Source organism: Scyliorhinus torazame, chromosome 10 (genome assembly GCF_047496885.1).
Source record: "Scyliorhinus torazame isolate Kashiwa2021f chromosome 10, sScyTor2.1, whole genome shotgun sequence".
In the NCBI taxonomy this organism is placed as follows: Eukaryota; Metazoa; Chordata; class Chondrichthyes; order Carcharhiniformes; family Scyliorhinidae; genus Scyliorhinus; species Scyliorhinus torazame.
Genome location: NC_092716.1, coordinates 204,147,369 through 204,172,383, shown reverse-complemented (window position 1 = coordinate 204,172,383; position 25,015 = coordinate 204,147,369). Strand labels below are relative to the sequence as shown.

Below are 25,015 nucleotides of genomic sequence, written 5' to 3'. Positions count from 1 at the left end.
TCACAGGTTAAACACACCCACCTGCCCTCAGTCACCCTAACCCGGTCAGTCGAAGGACTCTTCTGTCTCGCCTCTGCGGAGTTCTCCCGGTCCCACCATCGCCAAGATCCTCAAACTCCACATCGTCGGGTGCCCCATCTGTAAAAAACAAAACACATTCTTGCCTCTACAGCCCTACCTACCTTAAAGTGCATGGGTTCTATCCAGTGGCAGCAGCAGCTCCCGCTTTGAAGTTGCCGCAGCCTGTCTGTGATTCTGTGTCCACAGCCCGGCTCCCCAGGGTCCTAGTGCCTGTTGCTTCATCATTTTACCCTTACACCAGGCGCTTCTGTGTCCCCACGATCCTAAATACCTCACACACAACTACACACTAATTAGAACTAGCAGGGGGAAAGAAAAAGGAATATGATATATACAATGCCACCCGTCTCCGGGTGGCCAAATTAAAACTGTGCCCCGCTAAACTGGGGCAGTCCACCTGTTTGGTCCAACGGCTCGGGCCAGACCGTCCCCTCCCGGGGGTTCGGGCTGCCCCTTGCCTCTCCTTTCCCAACAGGGTTCGGTGATCCCTCATCGCTCCCTTCTACTCGGGCCCCCTTACTGCGGGACCGGGTTCTAGGGAGGTGTGATGGGGACCATCTTACCGGGGGCTTGGAGACCCGATTGCTCCTTCGTCCCCTGACTGGTTCCCAAACCCAAGGTGATACCTCCACTTCCTCCGCCTCCTTAGCCTCTATACTAAGGCAGGCCACCTGACCCACAGGTAAGGGCTTGGGAATCGTTCCTGTCCCTGGGCTGGGTGCTTGCAGCACTGTCGGTCTCTTTGGGACTGCCCCTTCGGGACAGCACCTTGTCACCGGTTGTGTGACCGTGGAGTCAGGGACCTCCCCCACCGTCGTTAATTCTACGGGGGGTTTCTCCACTACCACCCCCCGTCTTCCCCCCACCTTGCTCTTTTTTGTCCTTATGGGGTGGAACAATTTAAATTGACTGATGTGGCGTTCGCATGGGTCCCACCTTAAGGGATTTAAACTGCAAATAGCCCCTGAGGCAGCCTCCAGAATGGGACCCTGCACCTGGACCGGACCAGGGTCTGGGGCTAGAACTACCCCTGCGCTCCCTTTTTCCTGAGGCTGCTCCCTGGGTAGTCATACGGGTTCTTGTGGTGTGGGTGCGGGCAGGCCCTGGCCCGTTGCCATTGCCACCTGTCCCGACCCAGCTGCTAGGCTTTGCAAAAAGGCTAAAAGTTTCTTTACCTCGAAGGTTTCCGGGGCAGCTGCTCCTGCCGCCGGGGTCTGACTCTCTACTGCGGGAGCCCTCTCCTCCTTGCTAGGGTTTTTACATTCCCTCTTGAAATGCCCGGCCTTCCCACACCCGTAGCATACCGGTTTCTCGTCGGAGGTCCGGGTGCCCTCATGCTTCCACTCTCTCTTAGGGGCTGCTGGCGCGATTTCATGCACCCTACCCTTAAGGGGCTTGTCCTCACCCCTCTCCCCATTACGATATGCAAGGGTGAGTTTCCTAAGGACCTCTGCCTCATTAAGGTCCGGACTCTGCGGGTCGAACCAGTGTTCGGCCTTTGCCCTAACGTGAGGGAGACAGTTAGCTACGAGGGTCTTCAGCCAGTGGGCTGTTCTCTCATCTAAATTCTGCCTATCCGCGGGAGCCCCACACGCCTCCACATAGACAGTCCACAGCCTGTCTGCGAACATAGTGGGAGATTCCCCTGGTTGCTGCTTGGTTTCCCCCACTCTCATGAAAGGGCTCCCCAGATTCAAGCCCATTGCCTCCAGAACAGCAGTCTGTGCTGCCGCCCAGGTGTCAGGTCTTCCCCCATTCCCAGAGGTCACTGTCCTGCATAGCTGGGCATCTAGGGTCATCAGGAGCATCCTTATTTGCTCCCCTTCGTCGCAGTCATTGATGCTGGCTGCCTGCTCCACCTCCATAAAATGAAGCGACGGATCCCCGTTTGGAGTTAGTCTGGGAACGTGGGCCACCATCCCCCTGAGCTCGGATGCCCCATGAGGAACGATAATGTCGCCCTCAACCGGTCCCCTATTTGCCATCCCCGCCGGGGGACCATACCTTCGTTGCCTGACAGGGCACATCTGCCCTACCTGGGGTTCCTGCTCCTCCTCCCCACTGTCCAGCTCTCCTGCCCCGTTGGGTAGCCCCCCTGTCCCCAGGCTAGCTACCCATATAGGAGACGCCGCTATCTGGGGATACACCACTGACCCCCCTTGGACCTGCCCCTGACCGGGCGGTCCAAACCCTACCTGCTGACCCGGCCCCATCACCGGCATCCCAGGCAGCGGTCTGTCCCCATCCCATGGGGACCCACATACGAAACCAGGCGGACACGCCTCCAGCTGGGGGTACCCTGCCGACCCCCCTTGGACTTGCCCCTGAACGTGCAGTCAGTTCCCCGCCTGCCGACCCGGGCACGATCCCGGTGCCTCAGGAGGCGGTCTATTCCCCTTGGCCTGTGGGGAATCATCCGCTGCGAGGAGCACCTTGCCCCTTGGGAACCCCCCTGGACCTACCAGGTGTACCTGTCCCCTGACCTTGGACAAGGCCTCCTCCAACTCCGTTATTCGTGCCTGGCACGGCCCATGGGCACAGTCCCCTACTTCCTCGCGAGCCACTCGGTACGCTGCCTGGATGTCCCGGAACTTCCCCTCCAGCTTCCTACACTGCTCTGTACTCCGAGCATAGAGTTCCTGGAGCCTCCGTTCCTTTTCTTTACCCTCCACTATCTGGCAGTGGAGATAGTCCTTCTCACACCGGTTAGACTCGCTTTCCTGTTTCATTTCTGCCATTTCTTCCCGCAGTCGTTCCGCTGCGCTAGCGCTGTCCCCTGCGCTGGCCCTCACTTCTCTCAACTCCTGCTCTAACTCTTCGACCCTATCCTCTGTCTTGACTACCTGCTCGGACAGGCAAACCAGCCAAACTGCCTTCTCCAAGTGCCTTTTGTGCGCCTTACTGTCTGTCTATGCAGCCGCTGCCATTACCGGTTGCTCCGCATTGATTAATTCTGAGACCCAAGGTTTGGTGAGGTTGACCTTTTGCCACAAATACGAGGATATTCTCTCCTCCATTTTGCTTCGTTCCCTCACCCCCTCTGCCAAGTCACATACTCCAAACCACCGGGCTCCTGCCTGACTCGCCATTGTAGAGGGTGCCATCTCCGCTACTCCACTACTGGGCCGATATCTGGGGTTTGAATATCTGTGTGTGTCTCTCTCCAGCTGGCACTGAAACTTCAGAGGCCAGGGGATGTCGCACTGGGACACTTCCACTGAAGAGAGCACTGATTCAAGCCTGCCGTTTATTCCTAACCGACAGCCTGAGACTTATATCACACAGATCTCCAGACCCCTACCAATACCCAGGTGATTCTCTCTCTTGCCGGTGGTGCAACACCCACCCGGTTCCTACTCCACTAGAGTAGCTTTCCCAAGAGAGAGAATAGGACACTGCTGTTTATTTCCTAACCAGCAGTCTGTCCTGAGTGAATCGCTCAAGATGACCCTCGATTCTTGAACCCGGAATTAAGGTGAGGAGTATTTTAACAATGACTTGGTCAGAGATCGCTGGTGAAAGATTGAAGAATTTAAACGACTCCAATTATCATCAAATCAAGGTTTATTGCAAAACCCAGGTCAAAATCATCAACAGAAGAAAATACAATAAAATCTTATGCTCTAATACAAACTAAGTCTATTCAAAAGTAATATAACGGACACAACGAAAATTCTTATGATTACACAGTTTTTAGCAATAGCACAAGGCACAAAACAAGTTCCCTTCCCCAAAGCCTCAACCACTATTAAAGTCAAGGGAGTTTCGCAAGCTGCTGCAGGGTACTTACGGTCACAGGCTGCAGAGGTCAAGTCAGGGGTGCAGAGGTCGAGCCAAGAACGAAGAGACCCCCAATCGAAAACACAGCCCCTTTTATATTGTTTTACCTGGCTTTGTCCTGTGATCGGCCAGCCCCTTTTGCATTGAAAAAGGTAAGATTTAAAGTTCCCGCTGGTCCCGCCCCCTTTGAGCCGGTCAGACCTGTCGAGATGGGAGTACCTCCCCTAGGTCCGCCTCCAGTCTGTTTTTTTGAGATAACGAGGTTGAGCTCCCTTGAAGATTTTCAAAGACTTCCATCTGCTCCGGAGATAGCTGCTATGTTGATGGGGTGTTGATTGGATTCTGCTCTGGTGGAGGCCAGGTCATTTACATTTGCATGGGGCTATGACCATCCCATTGTCCTGCTTGCATGCAAGCCTCCTGTGTATTCCCGTGCCCCTTTGTCTGTGTTTTGATGTTATCTTGTTGTCTGGCTCCTTCTTCCTTGTAGCTCCTAGGGGGGTGTTTGTAAATATTTATGTACTTATGTCCCTACTCAGCTCAGCGGACCAAGCCTGCTGGGAAAACTGGTTCTGTTCTCTTGGCTGAAAAGTCAGTTTACAGTCTCTGAGTTTTTCCAAAAGGGCCGAATTGCCCGAAAACCTTACAAGATCTTGGCCAGTAACTTAGCGTCTGCGTTAATCAAAGAGATCGGCCTATAGGACCCACATGCCTCCGGGTCTTTATCCTGTTTCAGTATAAGCGAGATAGTGGCCTGCGACATCGTCGGGGTTAAGACCCCTCTGTCTCTTGCCTCGTTGAACACCCTGGCCCCACTATCTTGGAGAACTTTTTATAACTCCACCGGGTATCCGTCCGGCCCTGGGGCTTTACCCGACTGCATGACCTTCAGGCCCCCCAGTACTTCTTCGATCCTGATCGGGGCCCCCAGCACATCTACCAACCCCCTACCTACTCTTGAGAAGGTCAGTCCGTCCAAAACGCGCCTCATCCCCTCCGGTCCCATGGGGGGTTCCGAGGTGTACAGCTTGCTAAAGAAGTCCCTAAACACCTTGTTCAGTCCTACCGGGTCCCCCACCAGGTTTCCCTTACCGTCGACTACCTTTCCTATTTCCCTAGCCGCTTCTCTCTTTCTTAGTTGTTGTGAAAGCATTCTGCTGGCCTTCTCCCCATGCTCATATATTGTGCCCTTTGCCCTTCTAAGCTGCTCTACGGCCTTCCCTATAGACAACATCCCAAACTCGGTCTGCAGCCTCTGTCGTTTCCTAAGTAACTTTGGCCTCGGGGACTCCGCATAGCTCCTGTCCGTCCGTAAAATCTCCTTAACCAGTCGGTCTGTTTCTGTCCTGTCTGTCCTGTCCCTATGGGCTCGGATTGAAATCAGCTCCCCTCTCACCACTGCCTTCAGCGCCTCCCAGAGCACCGCTGCTGACACTTCTCCAGTAACATTTACTTGCAGGTAATTCTGCATGCATTTCCTCAGCCTCTCACACACCGCCTCGTCCGCCAGCAGCCCAACTTCCAGCCTCCATTGTGGGGGCTGAAAGCTATCTTTGCAAATCTGCAGATCAACCCAGTGCGGAACATGGTTCGAGATGGTAATTGCCGAATATTCTGCACCCGTCATCCCTGTCAGCAAGTCCCTGCTCATGTTAAAGAAATCGATTCGGGAATACACCTTGCGGACGTGAGAATAGAACAAAAACTCCATCGCTGACGGCCGACTAAATCTCCATGGGTCAGCTCCCCCTATTTGCTTCATGAACCCTCAGTTCCTTTGCCATCGCTGGCACCCTACCCGTTTTTGAACACGACCGGTCCAGGCCAGGATCAAGAACTGTGCTAAAGTCCCCACCCATGATCAGTTTGCGTAAGTCCAAGTCAGGGATCTTCACCAGCAACCTCGTAACAAAATCTACGTCATCCCAATTAGGGGCATATACCTTGACCAGGACTACTCTCACCCCCTTGAGCTTACCCCTAACCATAACAAATCTGACACCCCCATCCGCAACTGTGCCCTCCACCTCAAATTGGACCCGCTTGTTGATCAAGATCGCAACCCCCCTGGTCTTAGTATCGAGCCCTGAATGGAAGACCTGACTAATCCAGCCCTGGCTTAATCTGACCTGGTCAGCCACTTTCAGATGTAACATGACTACATCCGCCTTCAAAACCCATAAATGCGCGAACACACGCGCCCTCTTGACTTGCCTGTTTAGCCGTCTAACATTCCCCCCCCCCTTTGCCGATCAGCCATCTCCTTTCTTTGGCCAGCCCCCAAGCCATGTGTCGCGCTTCCTCTGGCCCGCCTCCTGGCCGCCTCCACCCCTGACCTCCTCACTGTTACCATGCCCAATTTCCAATATCATCAGCGGACCTACTCCCCCCCCCCCCCCCCACCCCAGCAACACCGCCATATAATCTAACCCCTGACATAAACTAGCTAAATGAACACCCCCCATCTGGCTTCCGTTGACTAGCCCACCCAGCTAGCCTGGTGGCTCCCAACCCCGGCGCCAGCGAGTCTCTCACCTATTGTTCCCTATTGTTCTCTGGCTCCCCTCCCTCCGGCCCATCCACACCACTTCCCCAAATCAGCCCTGCTTGAACAAATACTCTAAACAGGACAGAGACAGCCCCAACAATAGTGCAATTTAAGTTATACAAAACGAAATAGCAGGCACTGTCAACCATTCCTATCTGAACGCAGAAAGAGATCGCAAAAATTCCCCGAAAAACACCCCCCCTATCCGAACTATTTTCTTTTTCTGACAAAACTCAAACACAAAAGCGAAAAAGAGACATGAAGAGAAAAAAGACAAAAAACACATAAAAATCCAAGATACAAAAGCATGAAAAAACATGCAGGCAGCTCTCAGAAACAAGAGAGAAAGAATTAAAAGTTCCAACACGAGTCCAAGAATCCTCAGCTCGGGACCAGCCCTTGCCTCTTTGCAAAGTCCATTGCCTCCTCGGGTTCCTCGAAATAATGGTGCTGGCCCTCGTGCGTAACCCACAGTCGCGCCGGATAGAGCAGCCCAAATTTCACCTGCTTCTTATATAAAATCTCTTTAACTTGCCTGTAGCCTGCCCTCCTTCAGGCCACCTCTGCGCTCAGGTGTTGGTAAACGCGCAGGATGCTATTGTCCCAGTTGCAGCTCTGCGTGCTCTTGGCCCATTGAAGAATCCGCTCCTTATCCAGGAACCTGTTGAACCAGACCACCATCACTCGTGAGGGACCCCCTCGCCGCGGCTGCCTCACCTGCGCTCGATGTGCCCTGTCCACCTCCGGCGGGCGAGGGAACACCTCGTTCCCCAGCAGCTTCTGGAACATGTCTGCCACATACACGGTAGCATCCAGCCCCTCGGCCCCCTCCGGGAGGCCAACGATTCTTAAATTCTGCTTGCGAGACCTGTTCTCCAGGTCCTCCAGCTTTTCCAGGAGCATTTTTTGTTGGTCCCTCAACCTTCGAATCTCCATGTCCGCCACCGTTTGATAGTCTGCCTGCTCCTCCACCGTCTTCTCCAGCTCCTGGATCTTCTCAGCCTGGGCATCCAGCCTTTTCTCCATTCGGTCAAACGTTTTCTGGAGGGGTTCCAAATGATCACTTTTCAGTGCTGGGAGGTTCTCCTGCATAACCTACATCAGGTGCTCCATTGTCGGCTGAGCTGGCGGAGCACGGGCCTGGACATCGGCCATATTGGTTTCACTCACAGCCTCCCCTTTGCCCTTGCTTGTCCACTTCTTCAGCTGTTTGCGATCCTTCCTACTTCTTAGTTCCATACACCTCTGTATGGATTCAGTGCCTGAGTGCTATTGCTTTCCAATCCAGCGCTTAAAAGCGCAAAAACGTCGGGGGGAAAGGTCCAAAGGTCCGACCGGAGCGGGAGCCCCCAAGTATGCGACTTACTCCCTCATAGCCGCCACCGGAAGTCCCTAATCTCGCAGTTTCAACCCTCTGCTCTTCCACATGAGTTCTCACTACATCAGGAGTTGAATTTTTAAACTCCTCCAAAAGTATAATTTCTCTGAGAGCGTCATAGGTTTGGTCTATTTTCAAAGCCCTTATCCACCTATCAAAATTACTCTGTTTGAGCCTTTCAATCTCCATGTATGTTTGACCAAATTCTTCCCTTAAATTTCTAAACCTTTGTCTGTAGGCTTCAGGCACTAGCTCATATGCACCTAAGATGGATTTTTTCACCTCCTCATACGTCCCAGATACCTCCTTCGGTAGTGATGCAAACACTTCACTAGCCCTACCTATCAGCTTTGTTTGAATCAGTAACACCCACATGTCCTTTGGCCATTTCGTTTGTTTTGCTACCTCCGCAAATGAAATGAAAAAGGCTTCCACCGCCTTCTCATCAAACCTTGGCAATGCTTGGACATATTTAAATAGATCCCCACCAAGCCTTTCACTATGACGCTCTTGACTTCCGGTTGCGGCTATGCGGAGTTAAGCTGCACGATTCGGCAGCTCCCGCTATCACGGACTTTCGGGCTCTTTAGAGGAGCCCCAACGGGAATTTTTTTCACGACGATCCGTGGGGAAGGGAAGAGCAAGGTCCCCCTTCACCTTTTATGGACCGGACCAGAAGTGAAACGGCCAAAAAAAGGGCATTGGAGCAGCGGGAGAAGCGAGGGAAAAAAATCAAAATGGCGGAGGCCGGGGACAAAGCGGAATGCGGGCCGGAGCTGCAGGAGTTCATCAAGCGCTGCTTCGAGGAGCTGCGGAAGGAGATGCTGGCGCCTATGTTGTCGGCGATTGAAGGACTAGGGATGACCCAGAAGGCCCACGAGGTAAAGATCCAGGAGGTGGAGAAAAGAGTCAGTGAGAATGAGGATGTGATCTTAGGCCTGGAGAGTGGAGGAGCACGAGGCGCTGCACAAGAGGTGGGCGGGAAGATTCGAAGACCTGGAGAACAGGTCGAGGAGAAAGAACTTGCGGATCCTGGGTCTCCCTGAAGGAGTGGAGGGAGCCGATGCCGGGGCATATGCGAGCACGATGCTCGAGGCGATGATGGGCGCGGAGGCCCCTTCGAGGCCTCTGGAGCTGGATGGGGCACACCGGGTGCTGGCGAGGAGGCCCAAGGCTAACGAGCCGCCAAGGGCGATTGTGGTGAGGTTTCACCGTTTCACGGACAGAGAGAGGGTCTTGAAATGGACCAAGAAGGAGCGGAGCAGCAGATGGGACAATGCGGAGATCCGAATATACCCGGACTGGAGCACGGAGGTTGCAAAGAGGAGAGCGGGTTTCAACCGGACCAAGACTGTGTTGCACCGGAAAGGAGTGAGATTTGGAATGCTGCAGCCAGCGCGATTGTGGGTCACATACAAGGATCAGCACCACTATTTTGAAACGCCTGAAGAGGCATGGACCTTTATTCAAACTCGAAAAGTTGGACTCAAACTGAGGGTTTGTGAGGGTGGGGGGGGATGTTCGATGTTTGAAGGTTGTTGTATATAGGGTGTTAAGCACGCACAGGAAATGTTACATGGGCTGGGGGAGAGAGGGGGATTGCGATGGGGGAAAAGAGACAAGGCCGCGACAGGAGCTGCGCCAGAGGGGGTGGGGCAGGCTGAGGAAAGCGCTGTTTTTTTTCCCGCGCTAGGGAAAAAAGGCGGGAGGGGGATTGGAGGAACGCACACTGATTGGGAGATTCCCACACGGGGAGGTCAATGGGACGGCGGGGGAAGCCGGGGTCCGCAGGTGTCAGCTGACTTACGGGAGTGATATGGGGGAGCAAAAAAGCTAGACAGGGGTCTAGCGGGGGGAGGGGAGGGGCGGAAGGGGGGGGGTGAAAAGGGTTGCTGCTGCACTGGCTGAAGGGGAATGGGACATAGAGGAGGTGGTCAGGGCGGGGGTCTCCCGGCTGGGGGACCGGAGGGTGAGGGTGGCGCAGACACGGGACTGGCCTAGAAAAGGAGATGGCTAGTCGGGGGGGGGGGGCCAATCCGGCTGATAACGTGGAATGTGAGGGGCCTGAACGAGCCGGTAAATTGGGCCCGAGTGTTCGCGCACTTAAAGGGACTGAAGGCAGATGTGGTCATGCTCCAAGAGACACATTTGAAGGTGGCGGATCAGGTCAGGTTAAGAAAGGGGTGGGTAGGACAGGTATTCCATTCGGGGCTAGACGCAAAGAATAGAGGGGTGGCAATATTGGTGGGGAAGCGGGTGTCGTTTGAGGCCAAGAATATCGTAGTGGACAACGGAGGGCGATATGTGATGGCGAGCGGTAAGTTGCAGGGGACGTGGGTGGTATTGGTAAATGTATACGCCCCGAGCTGGGATGATGCCGGATTCATGAAGCGCATGTTGGGGCGCATTCCGGACCTGCAGGTAGGAGGCCTGATAATGGGCGGGGATTTCAACACGGTGTTGGACCCAGCACTGGACTGCTCCAGATTGAGGACTGGAAAGAGGCCGGCGGCAGCCAAGGTGCTTAGGGGATTTATGGATCAGATGGGGGGAGTGGACCCGTGGAGGTTTGCCAGGCCGCAGGCCAGGGAGTTTTCTTTTTTCTCCCATGTCCACAAAGCCTACTCCCAGATAGATTTTTTTGTTCTGGGCAGGGCGCTGATCCCGAAAGTGCAGGGAACGGAGTATTCGGCCGTATTTCAGATCACGCCCCGCACTGGGTAGAACTGGAGTTGGGAGAGGAGAGGGACCAACGCCCGCTGTGGCGTTGGATGTGGGACTGCTGGCAGACGAGGTGGTGTGTGGGAGGGTGAGGGGGTGCATCAAAAGGTACTTGGAGGTCAACAACAACGGGGAGGTGCGGGTGGGGGTGGTATGGGAGGCGCTGAAGGCTGTGTACTTTCTGCTGTACCGTGGGACGAGGCAGGGGTGCCCCTATCCCCCCTGTTGTTTGCATTGGCGATTGAATCCTTGGCCATATCATTGAGGGAGTCTAGGAAATGGAGGGGGGTGGTCCGAGGGGGAGAAGAGCATCGAGTGTCGCTGTATGCGGATGACCTGTTGCTGTATGTGGCGGATCCAGTGGAGGGGATCGCGAGGTCATGCAGACTTTAAGGGAGTTTGGGGATTTTTCGGGCTATAAGCTCTATGTAGGGAAGAGTGAGCCTTTTGTAGTACAGGCAGGGGACCAAGAAAGAGGGATAGGCGAGCTACTGCTGAGGAGGGCGGAGGGGAGCTTTTGGTACCTGGGGATCCAGATGGCCAGGAGTTGGGGGGCCCTGCATAAACTGAATCTGACGAGGTTGGTGGAGCAAATGGAGCAAAAGATGGGACATGTTACCGCTCTCGCTAGCGGGTAGAGTGCAGTCGGTCAAAATGGTGATCCTACCGAGGTTTCTTTGTGTGTTTCAGTGCCTTCCCATCGTGGTCACCAAGGCCTTTTTTAAGAGAGTAGGTAGGAGTATTATGGGGTTTGTGTGGGCGAATAGGACTCCGAGAGTAAGGAAAGGGTTTCTGGAACGCAGCAGGGACCGAGGAGGGTTGGCGCTGCCGAACCTAGGGAGCTACTACTGGGCAGCAAATGTGGCGATGATCCGTAAGTGGGTGATGGAGGGAGAAGGGGCGGCATGGAAGAGGTTGGCGATGGCATCCTGTAAAGGAACGAGCTTGGGGGCGCTGGTGACGGCACCGCTGCCGCTCTCGCCGTCAAAGTACACCACGAGTCCGGTGGTGGCGGCAACGCTAAAGATCTGGGGCCAGTGGAGATGGCACAGGGGTGTAATGGGAGCCTCGGTGTGGTCCCCGATCAGGGATAACCACCGGTTTGTCCCGGGGAGGATGGATGGGGGGTTTCAGAGCTGGCATCGGGCGGGGATTAGAAGAATGGGGGACCTGTTCATTGATGGGACCACCGGGAACCCATCCGGTCCCGGGGCCTTCCCTGCCTGCATACTCCCCAAACCCTTGCTCAGCTCCTCCGAGGATGTTTGCGAGCTTAGGGGCACTAGAGGAGAAGTTTGAGATACCCCCAGGAAATGCTTTTAGATACATGCAGGTGAGGGCATTTGTGAGGTGACAGGTGAGGGAATTCCCGTTGCTCCCGGCACAAGAAATTCAAGACAGGGTGATCTCGGGTGTATGGGTCGGGGAGGGCAAGGTGTCGGCAATATACCAGGAGATGAAAGAAGAGGGGGAAGCGCTGGTGGAGGAGCTGAAGGGTAAATGGGAGGAGGAGCTGGGGGAGGAGATTGAGGAGGGGTTATGGGCTGATGCCATAGGTAGGGTTAATTCCTCCTCCTCGTGTGCCAGGCTCAGCCTGATACAATTTAAGGTGGTTCACAGAGCGCACTTGACGGGGGCAAGGTTGAGCAGGTTTTTTGGGGTAGAGGACAGATGTGGAAGGTGCTCAGGGAGTCCGGCGAACCCTGTCCATATGTTTTGGTCATGCCCGGCACTGGAGGGGTTCTGGAGAGGAGTGGCGGGAACAGTATCTCAGGTGGTGAAAGTCCGGGCCAAGCCAAGCTGGGGGCTAGCAATATTTGGAGTAGTGGACGAGCCGGGAGTGCAGGAGGCGAAAGAGGCCGGTATTCTGGCCTTTGCGTCCCTAGTAGCCCGGCGAAGGATCTTACTAATGTGGAATGAGGCAAAGCCCCCCCAGCGTGGAGGCCTGGATAAATGACATGGCTGGGGTTCATCAAACTGGAGAGGATAAAGTTTGCCTTGAGAGGGTCTGCGCAGGGGTTCTACAGGCGGTGGCAACCGTTCCTAGACTATCTCGTGGAGCATTAGAGGAGGGTCGGTCAGCAGCAGCAACTCGGGGGGGGGGGGGGATGTCCTGTGAAGGGGGGGAGGGAGGGGGGAGGGGGGGTTTGCTAAGTGGGTGTTCGAGCAAGAAAACACATGAAAGATCTGGGAAACTGGCACGTACGGGAGGGAACCAGTGTACAAAGCTATGTAACGTATCGTTTTATCATGTACATATCTTGCTATGTGCGTTTTCTTTCTATTTTTGTTACGGGGGGGGGGGGGTTTACTGTTTGTAAGGGTGAAAAATTATGTTAAAAAACTTTAATAAACTTTTTTTTTTGAAAAGACTATGACGCTCTTTCTCACTATCCTCATCACTATCATTCAACTGTACGTTTCCCTTTACATCTGCCAATTTTACCTGACTGTCATGTTTCACGTCCATTTTCTGAAGTTCAAAATCTTACTCTTTATCTTTTTCCCTGATCTGTATCTCCCTTTCTCTTTCTTTTTGTTCTGCTAGTGCTATTCTTTCTTTTCTCCTTTCTTCACGCTCCTTTTCTTTTTCCTCTCTCTCTCTTTCTTTTTTCCTCTCTCTCTCTTTCTTGTTCCGCTCTTTCATATTCAAGCTGCTTTAATTCTTTCTCATGTTCCATTTGTTTAATTTGTAACTGAATTTTTGCCATTTCCAATGAATCAAACAGTATCTCAGGCAACTTTAAATGCTTAGCCACCCCATAATTATCTCATCTTTTTGCATTTTGTCAGGTAATGTTAATTGCAATGTTTTTGCCAAATCTAACAGTCTGTTTTTAGTCTCTGTCCGTAAGGTACTGCGTGTGACCATCTCCACCCCCATAAACTTCAGAGCCTCTGAAAGAGCCATTGTCCACAACTTAACGGAAATGCCACACCTGAAAAGCAACCACAATATGCTCACACCTCACCGTCTTTAAGTTCACAATGCCAATCCAATAGATAGACTTTTAGCCCGGACGAACCCCCAATTTGTTATGGGCCAGTGTTTAGAGAATCCCAAAATGTACCATAGAGTTCACCTGACCCACAACTTTCAATAGATTGTGGTATGGGGAGCACACGGCCCACTCTACAGGTGTGGTACAGCAGAAATGGAAAAGTATTTTTTAAAGCAAAACAATGTTTATTCTATGAACTCAAGTTAACCTTTTTAAAACATACAGTGAACATCTTAGCAACCATCAATTCAAAAACAACCCCAAAGAATACAACACTAAGTAATCCTTAATAAATTCCCAAACAACATCCAGAAGACAAAAGAAACACCTTTTAACAGGAGCACATTAGGTTTACATTCACTACTGAGAACATTTATAATTCTGAATTCACCAAATGATCAAGAGATAGTCTTTTCATGGCAGAGAGATCAACAGTACACCTGCTCTGTCTGGCTTCAACTCCAACACTGAAAACGAAACCAAAAACTAACTCTATAGCAGCCTGCTCAAAAACGAAAGCAAAAGGCTGACAGACAGCCCAGCTCCACCCACTCTCTGACATCACTGCAGTAGTAAACACCCATTTCTTAAAGGTACTCTCACTACAGATATTTACATAAATACCCATTTATAAACACCCATTTCTTAAAGGTACTCTCACATGACAGCATCTAGTTGTGGTAAATCAACCTTATCTTTGTTTATCTGTGACTGCAGGTTTTTGACGAAATGCTTCTTGATGCCGACTTCAGTGTAAATGCAGGCAGTTGGATGTGGCTGTCATGCAGTGCGTTCTTCCAACAGTTCTTTCAATTTTATTGCCCTGTGGATTTTGGGAGAAGGACTGACCCAAGTGGGGATTATGTGAGGTGAGGTTTGTTGTTCTGCTGGCAATCTTGGAACTAATGCTACACTGGCCCATGTATGTGCAAGGTCTTTCAGGGAGGGAGGGGAAAGCAAGAGACTGGCATTAATATTGCATTTCTTGAAATACCACCATGTTAGCTAGGGAATTCAAATTCAATTAATCAAATAAAATGTCAACATCATTAATGGTGACCACAAAACCACCAGATTGTTTAAATACACATCTAGTTCATTATTGTCATTTAAACCAAGTCACAGGCAGCAAAATACTTGGAGTAAAATAAGTGCTGTTAAAAGGCAGATGTGACTGTGAGTAATAAATATTATGCTTCTTGTTGGTTTGCTTTGAAGCCTGAAGTCCATCCGGTAAGCTGCAATGGGCACGAGAAAAGAAAGACTTGCATTTGCGTAGCTCTTTCCATGACTTGGACGTCTCAAACCCAATTAGTACTTTTTGTTTAAAAGTGTAGTCACTATTGTAACGAAGGAAACGTGGCAGCCAACCTTTCCACAGCAAACCTCACCCAGGTAATGAGCAGATCACCTGTTTTTTAAAATATATATGTTGTTTGAGGGATAAATATTCACACGGTCTCTGGGGATAACTTTTGTTCTTTTTGAAATTGTGCCGTGAGATCTTTTACATTCACCGAGCAGGGACCTCCACTTAACATCTCGTCCGAAAGATGACTCTTCTGACAGTGCAACATTCCTTCAGTACTGTACTGCTATTGATGCACACTGCTTCCATTCTAAGGAGGCCTGATCTGAATGTGACTCCACTTTGCAAAGCAGTCATTGCATATGAAATAGCAGCAGGTCTAAGCCCTCCAGTCACTCGAGCTCTTGTCATTTGGTCAAGGCTGAACTTGATCAATTCCACCTTCCTGCTCTTTGCACATAGTGCCCAAAATCAATTGAATATTCATCTTGACTGAACATCCACAGCCCTCTGCATTAGAGAATTCCTCACAACCATTGAGTGCAAAGTGATTTCTCCTCATCTTAGTCCAAAAGAACCAACTCCCTCATCCTGGGCATATGACCCCTAGTTCTGGATTCGCTAGCCACAGGGAAATGTTCCAGTGGCTTGCCATCCATTTTAGGGTGCAAGTTGAATTTCTTCCCTTCATATGTCTTTTTTATTTTTGGGCTTCCATGTAACTGGGTATGGATGGGCTCATCGGGATAATGAGTGAAAAAGGACTGAACTTTACATTCCCACCACACAGGTTTGAAGGCAGCTTAATTAAATCCAGTGGGCACCTTGCTCATTGTCTACTTGCTTACTCCTGTCTTCACTGCAATTTTTACAAGTTGCAAGGGTGGTGATGGTTGGCCTGTCCCCAGTGAGAAAATTGATGCCCTAAAGTGGGTAATTAATTCCCACCAGCACAGGCTGATGGTAGGCAGGGAGTTGGTCACTCCTTAACAAGACCCTTGTAGGGGTAGCACGGTGGCGCAGTGGTTAGCATTGCTGCCTCACGGCGCAGAGGTCCCAGGTTCGATCCCGGCTCTGGGTCACTGTCCGTGTGGAGTTAGCTTGCACCTTCTCCCTGTGTTTCTGTGGGTTCCGTCCCCGCAACCCAAAGATGTGTAGGGTAGGTGGATTAGCCACGCTAAATTGCCCCTTAATTGGAAAAAAATGAATTGAGTACTCTAAATTTAAAAACAAAAAACAAGACCCTTGTTCTGTCAGAGGGCCCTTTCCTAGGTGTAACCCTTCCAGGTTGCCTTCCCCTCATAGGTCTCTCAACGCCCCACCCACCTTCACCGCCTGAGCCAAGGCCTGCCGGCTTGACACCTGGTATGATCCCCCTAAACGAACCCAAATGCTGATCCAACACCTCATGATTACTGTAGTGCTGGAGAGCTGCTGGCCTCTGGTTAACAGACAACTCTGAGGCAGGACTTCCTGATCCAGGAAGGTGGAATTGCCACCTCCAGCGCATTAACAGCCAAGTGGCTATCCAATGGCTGCAGGGGGTGCAGCTGGTATTCTCCTCAGTTGGCTCACGACTACACACACATTCTCACCAACCAACACACAAACACCCCTTCCACTTTAGTTGGGGATGGGAGGCGGTGGTAGAGAGCTGACACCTTGTAAATTCACCCCACACCTGTTTCTTTGTTCAGGCGCTACCTACCGGTGCTCCGGGGTTACCCTGCAAAGTATATCTACGAGCCATGGAATGCTCCCATCGAAGTTCAGAAGGCAGCAAACTGCATTGTCGGCATTCATTACCCCAAACCAATGATTAATCATCTTGAAGCAAGCCGACTGAACATTGAACGCATGAAGCAGATTTACCCAAAGCTGTCTCACCAGGAAAGATTTTGTAAGCTCTAATTACTACGTAAGAAATCTAGCAAATTGTGCGTATCTTGATGCATCGCTTATCTTGCATTGTGGGCTACTGCACTACTGGATGGCTATATCAGCAACTTGATTTGCAAAACTAGTTCGTTTACAGTTGAGGTTGTTATTATTTTTAACAAGTGGCACCCATCTATATTCACAGCCACTCCTGTCTTCAAGGTATGTATTTATTTGTATGCCATGCTGGTATGCAGATCCTTATTCATTATTAATTCCATCTACATTCCATTCTGGTAATATAACTCAGCACAACAGCTCAGCCCCAAATTCAACAGAGTCTATCATCCATCTGACCAGAATAATCTTAAGGTCTCAATAGAAGCCACACTAAAACACCTAGAGGAAGATTAGCTATGAGATGTTATCATTAAGTTGATCATTTATCAGACGGACACTCCAACTTGCTTTCACTTTGACTCCTGCACATCCACTGTTTCTATTGCTCTGTTGGTGGTGGCCTTGGCTCCAGCTGCCTACAGACCATAAACTCTGCAATTCCCTCCCAAAACCTTCTCTCTTTTTTAAAAAAGTTGCTCCATTGAACCAAGCTATTGGTCACCTGACCTGAGATCTCTTGTTATATAGCTGTCACATTTTCTGATGTTTTTTTGGGCACATTAAAATGTAAAACACAACTGGAGTAAATTAACTACATTTTTAGTTTTTTAAAAATATATATACATTTGCTTTTTCATTGATCTGTAACTTAGTTTTGTTTTAATTCTTTCATGGGTTGTGGATGTTGCCAGCAGGGCCAGCTTTCCATCTCTAATTGCCCTGAACTTTGAACTATGGTCATTTCCAGGGCCGATTAAGAGTCCACCACATTGCTTGGATTAGGAGTCACATGTAGACAAGACCAGGTGGCAGATTTCTTTCCCCAAGGAGCACTAGTGAAACTGATAGGTTTTGGCAACAATCGATGATGGCTGTCATGGGGCGGGATTCTCCCTTACCCGGCGGGGCGGGGATTTCCGGCATAACGGAGTGGCGGGAACCACTCCAGCGTCGGGCCGCCCCAAAGGTGCGGAGGTCTCTGCACATTTAGGGGCCAAGCCCTCACCTTGAGGGGCTAGGCCCGCGCCGGATGTGGTTTCCGCTCCGCCGGCTGGCGGGAAAGGCCTTTGGTGCCACGCCAGCCGGCACCGAAAGGTCTTCACCAGGCGACGCATGCGCGGGAGCGTCAGCGGCTGCTGACGTCATCCCCGCGCATGCGCAGGGGAGGGGGGTCTCTTCCGCCTCCGCCATAGTGAAGACCATGGCGAAGGCGGAAGAAAAAGAATGCCATCATGGCACAGGCCTGCCCACGGATCGGTGGGCCCCGATCGCAGGCCAGGCCACCGTGGGGGCACACCCCGGGGCCAGATCGCCCCGTGCCCTCCCCCCCCAGGACCCCGGAGCCCGCCCGCACCGCCTTGTCCCGCCGTTCAAAAGGTGGTTTAATCCACGCCGGCGGGAGAGGGTTGACAGCGGCGGGACTTCGGCCCATTGCGGGCCGGAGAATCGCCGGGGGTGGGCCCGCCGACCGGCGCGATTCCCGCCCCCGCCGAATCTCTGGTGGCGGAGAATTCGGGACACGGCAGGGGCGGGATTCACGCCAGCCCCCGGCGATTCTCCGACCCGGTGGGGGGTCGGAGAATCGCGCCCATGGTCACCATTACTGAGACTAGCTTTGTATTCCAGATTTGCTTGTCATATGAGGACTCTGGGTCCTCATGGAGTTTAGAAGGATATGGGGGGATCTAATTGAAACTTAAGGATACTGAGAGGCCTGGACAGCGTGGACGTGATGAGGATGTTTTCACTAATAGGAGAAAGTAGTAGGGCAGCCTCAGACTGAAAGGACGATCCTTTAAAACTGAGATGAGGAGGAATTTCTTCAGCCAGAGGGTGCTGAATCTGTGGAACTCATTGTCGCAGGTGGCTGTGGAGGCCAAGTCACTGAGTGTCTTTAAGACACCTTGATTGATAAGGGAATCAGGGACGGCATGTGGAGGAAAGCAGAGGGTGTGGATCGTTAAGGAGCAGCTTCGAATTTAACATGGACGAGGCAGATGTATCTGAACACCATGACTGAAGAAGGAAAGTTCTTCTTCGGGGGTCTGAACTTCAACACAGACGAGCAGTCCCTGGAAGAGGTTTTCTCCAGTACAGGGAGATCTCTGAGGTCAGAGTGATTAAAGACAAAGATACCATTGCATCCTGCAGTTCCGGCTTCATTTTCACAGTAACTTCATGGCAGTGTTAATGTAAGCCTACTTGTGACACTAATAACATTATTATTATTACTATTATTATCACTTTTGAAAACCCAGAGGACGCCAATGACGCACTGGAGGCGAGGCAGATCCGGGTGGAGCATGGTGAGAAAAATTCGGGAGGCGGCTATGGAGGAAGCCGAGGCAGCGGCCGCTACAGACGTGAGCGAGGAGGCTATGATTCTCGGGGAGACGATTACTCCCGGGGCCAGGGAGGCAGCAACTATAGAGGATGCAGGTCCTACAATCAGTGACATTGAGTCTTGTTCTGAGATCCAATCTCATCCCTTTCCGCTACTTTAATTTTTTGTTTAGAGGAGAGATGAGACCCGTTAATTTCCCAGCCTCGTGTTTTCCCAGCTCGATTATAATTGGTTATTTTGTCCCCATCCATGTGCCAGAGTGAGAGGCAGGTAGCTACTGCTCCATCTCTACTGATAACCTGTGGTGGAGGTTTTCTGACCTCCCCCTCCCAACACACACAAGCACATCTACACCACTATTGTTCGGCCCAGGGTCTCGCATCTTTAAGATTTCTCTTTGTATCAATTTGAATGAAAATTGTGTCGGAATGGACATTCCCTCCCAGGTCCTTGGAACTGAGGGTCCCATCCTAGATGTTAATCCTCAAGCTAGCCCTCCCTTCATTCCCTTGCCAGGGCATGTCAGTTTGGCATCTGGCAAGACCCCACTCCGATAAATTTGACCAAAAGCTGACCAAGCACCACATGCCTCTGTAGATCGTAACCTATTGAAGCAAGAGTAGGCCATTCAGCCCATTAAATCTGCTCATACCAATAAATGAGATCAAAGCTGATCTGATGTGATTATCCCCAACTCCTACTGTATCCCCACAGCCCTTGATTCCATTACTTTGTTTTTCATAAATTTAGAGTACCCAATTATTTATTTTCCAATTAAGGGGCAATTTAGCATGGCCAATCCACCTACCCTGCATATCTTTGGGTTGTGGGGGTGAGACCCACGCAGACATGGGGAGAATGTGCACACTCCACACCATCGCAGCTTTTCATAGTCACTTCGTTTGAAGCCTACTTGTGACAATAAGCGATTTTCATTTTCATCAGTGACCTGGGGCTGGGATCGAACCCGGGTTCTCAGCACTATTCCCTTACTGATTTGAAGTCTGTCTATCTCAACCTTGAACATCATCAACCCAACATCTACAGCCCTCAGCGGTAAAGAATTCTACAGATTTACTACCCTCCTCCTCATCTGCCTTAAATGTGCGACCCCCCTTACTCTGAGATTATGCTCTCTGGTCCTAGACTCTCCCACAAGGGGAAACAACCTCTCTGCATCTACCTTCACAGGTCCCCTGAAAATCGTACATGCCTCAATAAGATCACCTCCCATTCTTCTAAAATCCAAAGAGTACAGGCTCAACTTCTATTTATATACTACAGTCCCTTTGAAAAAAAGGCCAACATTCAATTTGCCTCCCCTATTACCTGCTGAACCTGCATGCCAGCTTTTTGTGATTTATACACGAGAACCCCCAAATCCCTCTATGCTGCAGCTTTCTGCAGTCTTTCTCCATTTTGAAAAATATTCAGCTTCTTTTATTCTTCCTACCAAGTGCATAACTTCACATTTTCCTAATATTATGCCATCTGCCAGTGCTTGCCCACTCACTTAACCTGTCTGTATTGTCATCCTCACCACATGTCTTTCCACCTATTTTTGTCATCCACAAACTTGGCAATAGTACATTCATTTACCTCAGCCAAGTCATCAACATATTATAAATAATCATGGACCGAATCTGCACTCTCTCCAATGCCTTCACATCCTTCCTGTAGTGGCACCCAGAACTGTACACTATATTCCAGCTAAGGCCTAAGGTCTTGTATAAGTTTAACATAACCATTGTCTTGTACTCTATGCCCCTATTAATAAAGCCCAGAATACTATATGCTTTAATAACTCACTCCACCTCTCCTGCCACCTTCAATGATCTATACACACATACACTCAGGTCCCTCTGCTCCTGCACTCCCTCAAGAATTTTACCCCTAGGGCAGCACGGTGGTGCACTGGTTAGCACTGCTGCCTCATGGTGCTGAGGACCCAGGTGCGATCCCGGCCCCGGGTCACTGTCCATGTGGAGTTTGCACATTCGCCCCGGGTCTGCGTGGGTCTCACCCCACAACCCAAAGATGTGCAGGGTAGGTGGAATGGCCATGCTAAATTGCCCTTGGAAATTTAAAAAAGAAGAATTTTACCCCTTATTTTATATAGTCTCTCATGTACTCCCTACCAAAAAGCATCACCTCACACTGTGTGCATTGAACTTAACCTGCCATCTATCTTCCCACTCCACCAACTTGTTTACATCCTTTTGAAGTTCTAGATTGTCTTCCTCACAGTTTACAACACTTCCGATATTTAATTGGAATACATTTTTGCTAATCCAATAGAAAATGTTGCATAAGCAATCAGAAAATTGAGCAACATTGGCAAGGTAGAGATAAGTGTAGTGGGGCGGCATGGTGACCCAGTGGTTAGCACTGCTTCCTCATGGCGCCGAGGACCTGGGTTCAAGCCCGATCCTGGGTCACTGTCCCTTTGGAATTTAGACATTCTCCCCATGTCTGCGTGGGTCTCACCCTCACAACACAAAGATGTGCAAATCCTCTGGGTGAAGAAATTCCCCCTAAACTCAATCTGAAATGGCCGCCCCCTTATCCTGAGACTGTGACCTGGACTCTCTGAGAATTAGCCTATCCGCATCGTACTTATGGAGTCCTCTCTCATGCATTTCAATCAGATCATCTAAAGTCCAGAGAGTTTTGGGCCGTTCTACTCAATCTCTCAGAGTGCTGAATGGTCTCCTTCTCTTCCTATTTTCCTGGCTCCCCATCACGTACCTGGAGCAGATCTCATCTGGGGTGGCTGGAGGAGTACCAGCAAAGACTGTGTGGACAGCAGCCCCATCACCTGGCACTGGTAGATGGCCAGGGCCAACCCCAGCAGTTGCCAATGCAGTGGAGCAAATGCTGCAGCCGGTGCTGATTCGAATTCCTCAGGGCCTTGAAGACTGGGAGTGAGAATGGAAAAACACAAAGACCAGGAACAGGAGCGAGACTGTGAAATGTTCACAGAGAATTGGGGGATCCTTGTACTCAAAACACAAACAGTCAGCATGTAGATACAGCAAGAATTGGAAGGCAGATGGTCCATTAGTCTTTATTACCGAGGGATGACACCAGGGACCGGTTCAATTCCGACCTTGGGTGACTATCTGCGTGGGTTTCCTCTGGGTGCTCCGGTTTCCTCCCACAGTCCAATGATGTGCAAGTTAGGTGGATTGGCTATGATAACTTGCCCCTTAGTGTCTGATGTGTTGGGTGCTTTGGATCCGTGGAAAACATACAGGCTACCAACACTTAAAATAAAACAACACTATTTTATTAAGCTAGAAACTGTTGAACATATTTTCACTGTGGGTTAACACAATGTTAGATTAAACTAAAGACCTATGCCTATCCTAACCAGTCTATGCACTCAGCACTTGGTGAAGATCTGTGCTGTAAGCTGTAAGCTCTGTCCTTCTGAGAGGCTGCATCCCGAATGAGCGGGAAAACTGATGCCCTCTGTCTTTATAGTGAGTGTGCTCTAACTGGTGATTGGCTGCGGTGTTGTGTGTGTTGATTGGTTTGCTGTGTGTCCATCAGTGTGTGTGTCTGCACCATGATATACTGGTGTATATTATGACAGTGTCCAAAGGTTAAGTGTGGGGTAACAGGGATAAGGATATGGTGCGGCTAAACAAGCTCACTGGGAGACTTTGTTCCCTTTTAGGAAGATCGAGTCCATACTCTGTGCTTTTGGATGATGTCACGAATGGACAGTAGTTAGATGAGAAATAGGAAGGGGACCAAAGCTAGATCCGAGGGGGAGATCTGGGAACACGCAGAGAAGCCATTGCAAGTGATTCCCTGACTATGTCTTTGGTGAGGCAGTGGTGTAGTGATATTGTCACTGGACTAGTAAACCAGAGACCCAAATGTCGCCACTGCAGATGGTGAAATTTAAATTCAATAAAAAATAAATCTGGAATTAGACGTCTATTGATGACCATGAAACTTGTCAATTGTTGTCAAAACCCATCTGGTTCACTAATGTCCTTTTAGGGAAGGAGATCTGCCGCCCTTACCTGGTTTGGTCTACATGTGACTTCAGACCCCACAGCAATGTGGTTGACTCTTAACTGTCCCCTCAAGGACAATTAGGGATGGGAATAAATGCTAGCACAGCCTGCGATGCCCACGTCCAATGAACAAATAAAATAATAAGTTGAGATTTAAACCAGGTGATTGCAGTCTTACCCAGCTGGATAATGGTGGAGACGCATTGGAGAATAATGTGGTTGACCATGTCAAAGGCTGAAAACAGCGCAAGAAGGATGAGTGATATTTACCTTTGTTGCAAGCACAGAATATAATTTGTAACTTGTTTCAGTAGTGTGGCTGGCGTGGAAACCTTATCCGAGGATTTAAACAGAGTTCAGGGAAAGATGGGCACAAATTTGGGAAACAACATGTTTAATTACCTTGGGGGAGGGGATCCTCCGAAGGATAAAGGAGACCCAAGGGAAAGAGGGAACATCCTCACCTGGCCATCTGCTGGCCAGTTTTCACCAGGCAGGCTGGACACTTTTTGTGCTGACCTGTCTGCTGCAGGTAAGATCCTAACAGTGGTGGGAGGAGGCCCTTGAGTAGTGGGCATGGTGCCACTGCCATGGCACCCAATTCCATGGCCTTCCTCCACTGCCATTCCATCCTCAGGGAGCCATAATGTTCTGCCTGTGAGTCTGAGAACTGCTTAACTGTTTAATGAACCTTGGGAATAAATGAAATAATTTCACTGTATAAAATATATCTTGCCTAAGTTGGCCTTTTTAATACTGTATGGTACTTGCAAGTATTTTTATTAGTTATCTGTACACTTTTCCAATCACCCCCATCCCACCCACACAATTTTCTTCTAGGCTCTTGCTTGCAAAATCATGTGAAGACTGCTGGTATAATGGAAAAAGGAAACAAGCCAGAAGACACTGAGATTGAAGATGGGTGCAAACCAGCAAAGATTCCCTGCCTACAGTCTCCTGAAGGTGATGGCAGGAACGAGGAGGAGGCAATGGTGAGTGATAGCTGATAGGTATTCAAGACTAAGGGAAGACTTTGGGTGGAATTTAGTTCCCCCCTTGGGACCAGGTAAGATGGGGGGAGTGATGGGTGCAGTGGAATCAGGAGGGAAAGTGGGAAGTTAAGTGCAGGTCGCCTCTTGCTTAAGTCAAGGGCAGGGAGGATCAAGGACAGCCTTCTCACCCAGAGGCCAATTGAGGTGCTTAAATAGTCACTTGAGGAAACTCATTCCATTGCTGCTGGAATACTACCAGTGCCTTGTTACGATTGATGGCCTCCTTGCAGGCTTGAGGAGGGGAAAGGGCCTTCTTAATTGGGAACCCTATGGCCCTTGGATGGACCTCTGGCAGCAAGAGCTGCCCCTGATGGGGAAAAAATCTCTGTACGCTCAACGCACAGAAGCCCCAATGCCAGGCAGTTAACTGCCTGTTGACTGGATTTGCACTGGCATTTTACACTTTTGATCCAAAGCAGGGTTGGGATAAATTTCACTTAAAATTGCAGTTCATTGAAATGAATGAATGGTATTTGAATACAGTGAACTTCAAGAGTGCATGTGGTTCAAGATTTGCACATCTAATATTCTGAAACAATTAATTTCATTGTTCTCCCAGTTTTTAAAGAATCTTAGTGCATTGATTCATGTCAGGTTACACATTTGGGTGCCAGCAATCCGCTGTTCATTACTCGCATCTCACTGATGTGGCCACTTAATGTGGAGAGGTCACCCAACTGAGGGTGTCATCACAGTGCTTGTGGGTAACACTCTTGCCTTGTAGTCAGACTGTTGTGGGTTCATGTTCTGCTCCAGAGACTTGTGCACAAA

General features: G+C 50.3%; 1 protein-coding gene across 4 annotated transcripts in view; it reads left to right on the top strand.

The window, feature by feature from the left end:
- cstf3 (cleavage stimulation factor, 3' pre-RNA, subunit 3) overlaps positions 1–25,015 on the top strand; it is a 253,102-nt gene that overhangs the window by 39,085 nt on the left and 189,002 nt on the right. For all 4 annotated transcript variants that reach the window (XM_072466274.1, XM_072466275.1, XM_072466276.1 and 1 more), the window contains exons 8-10: positions 14,228–14,379; positions 16,517–16,719; positions 24,033–24,184. In XM_072466274.1, coding sequence (XP_072322375.1) covers positions 14,228–14,379; positions 16,517–16,719; positions 24,033–24,184 — 507 coding nt within the window. The remainder of the gene's footprint in view (positions 1–14,227; positions 14,380–16,516; positions 16,720–24,032; positions 24,185–25,015) is intronic.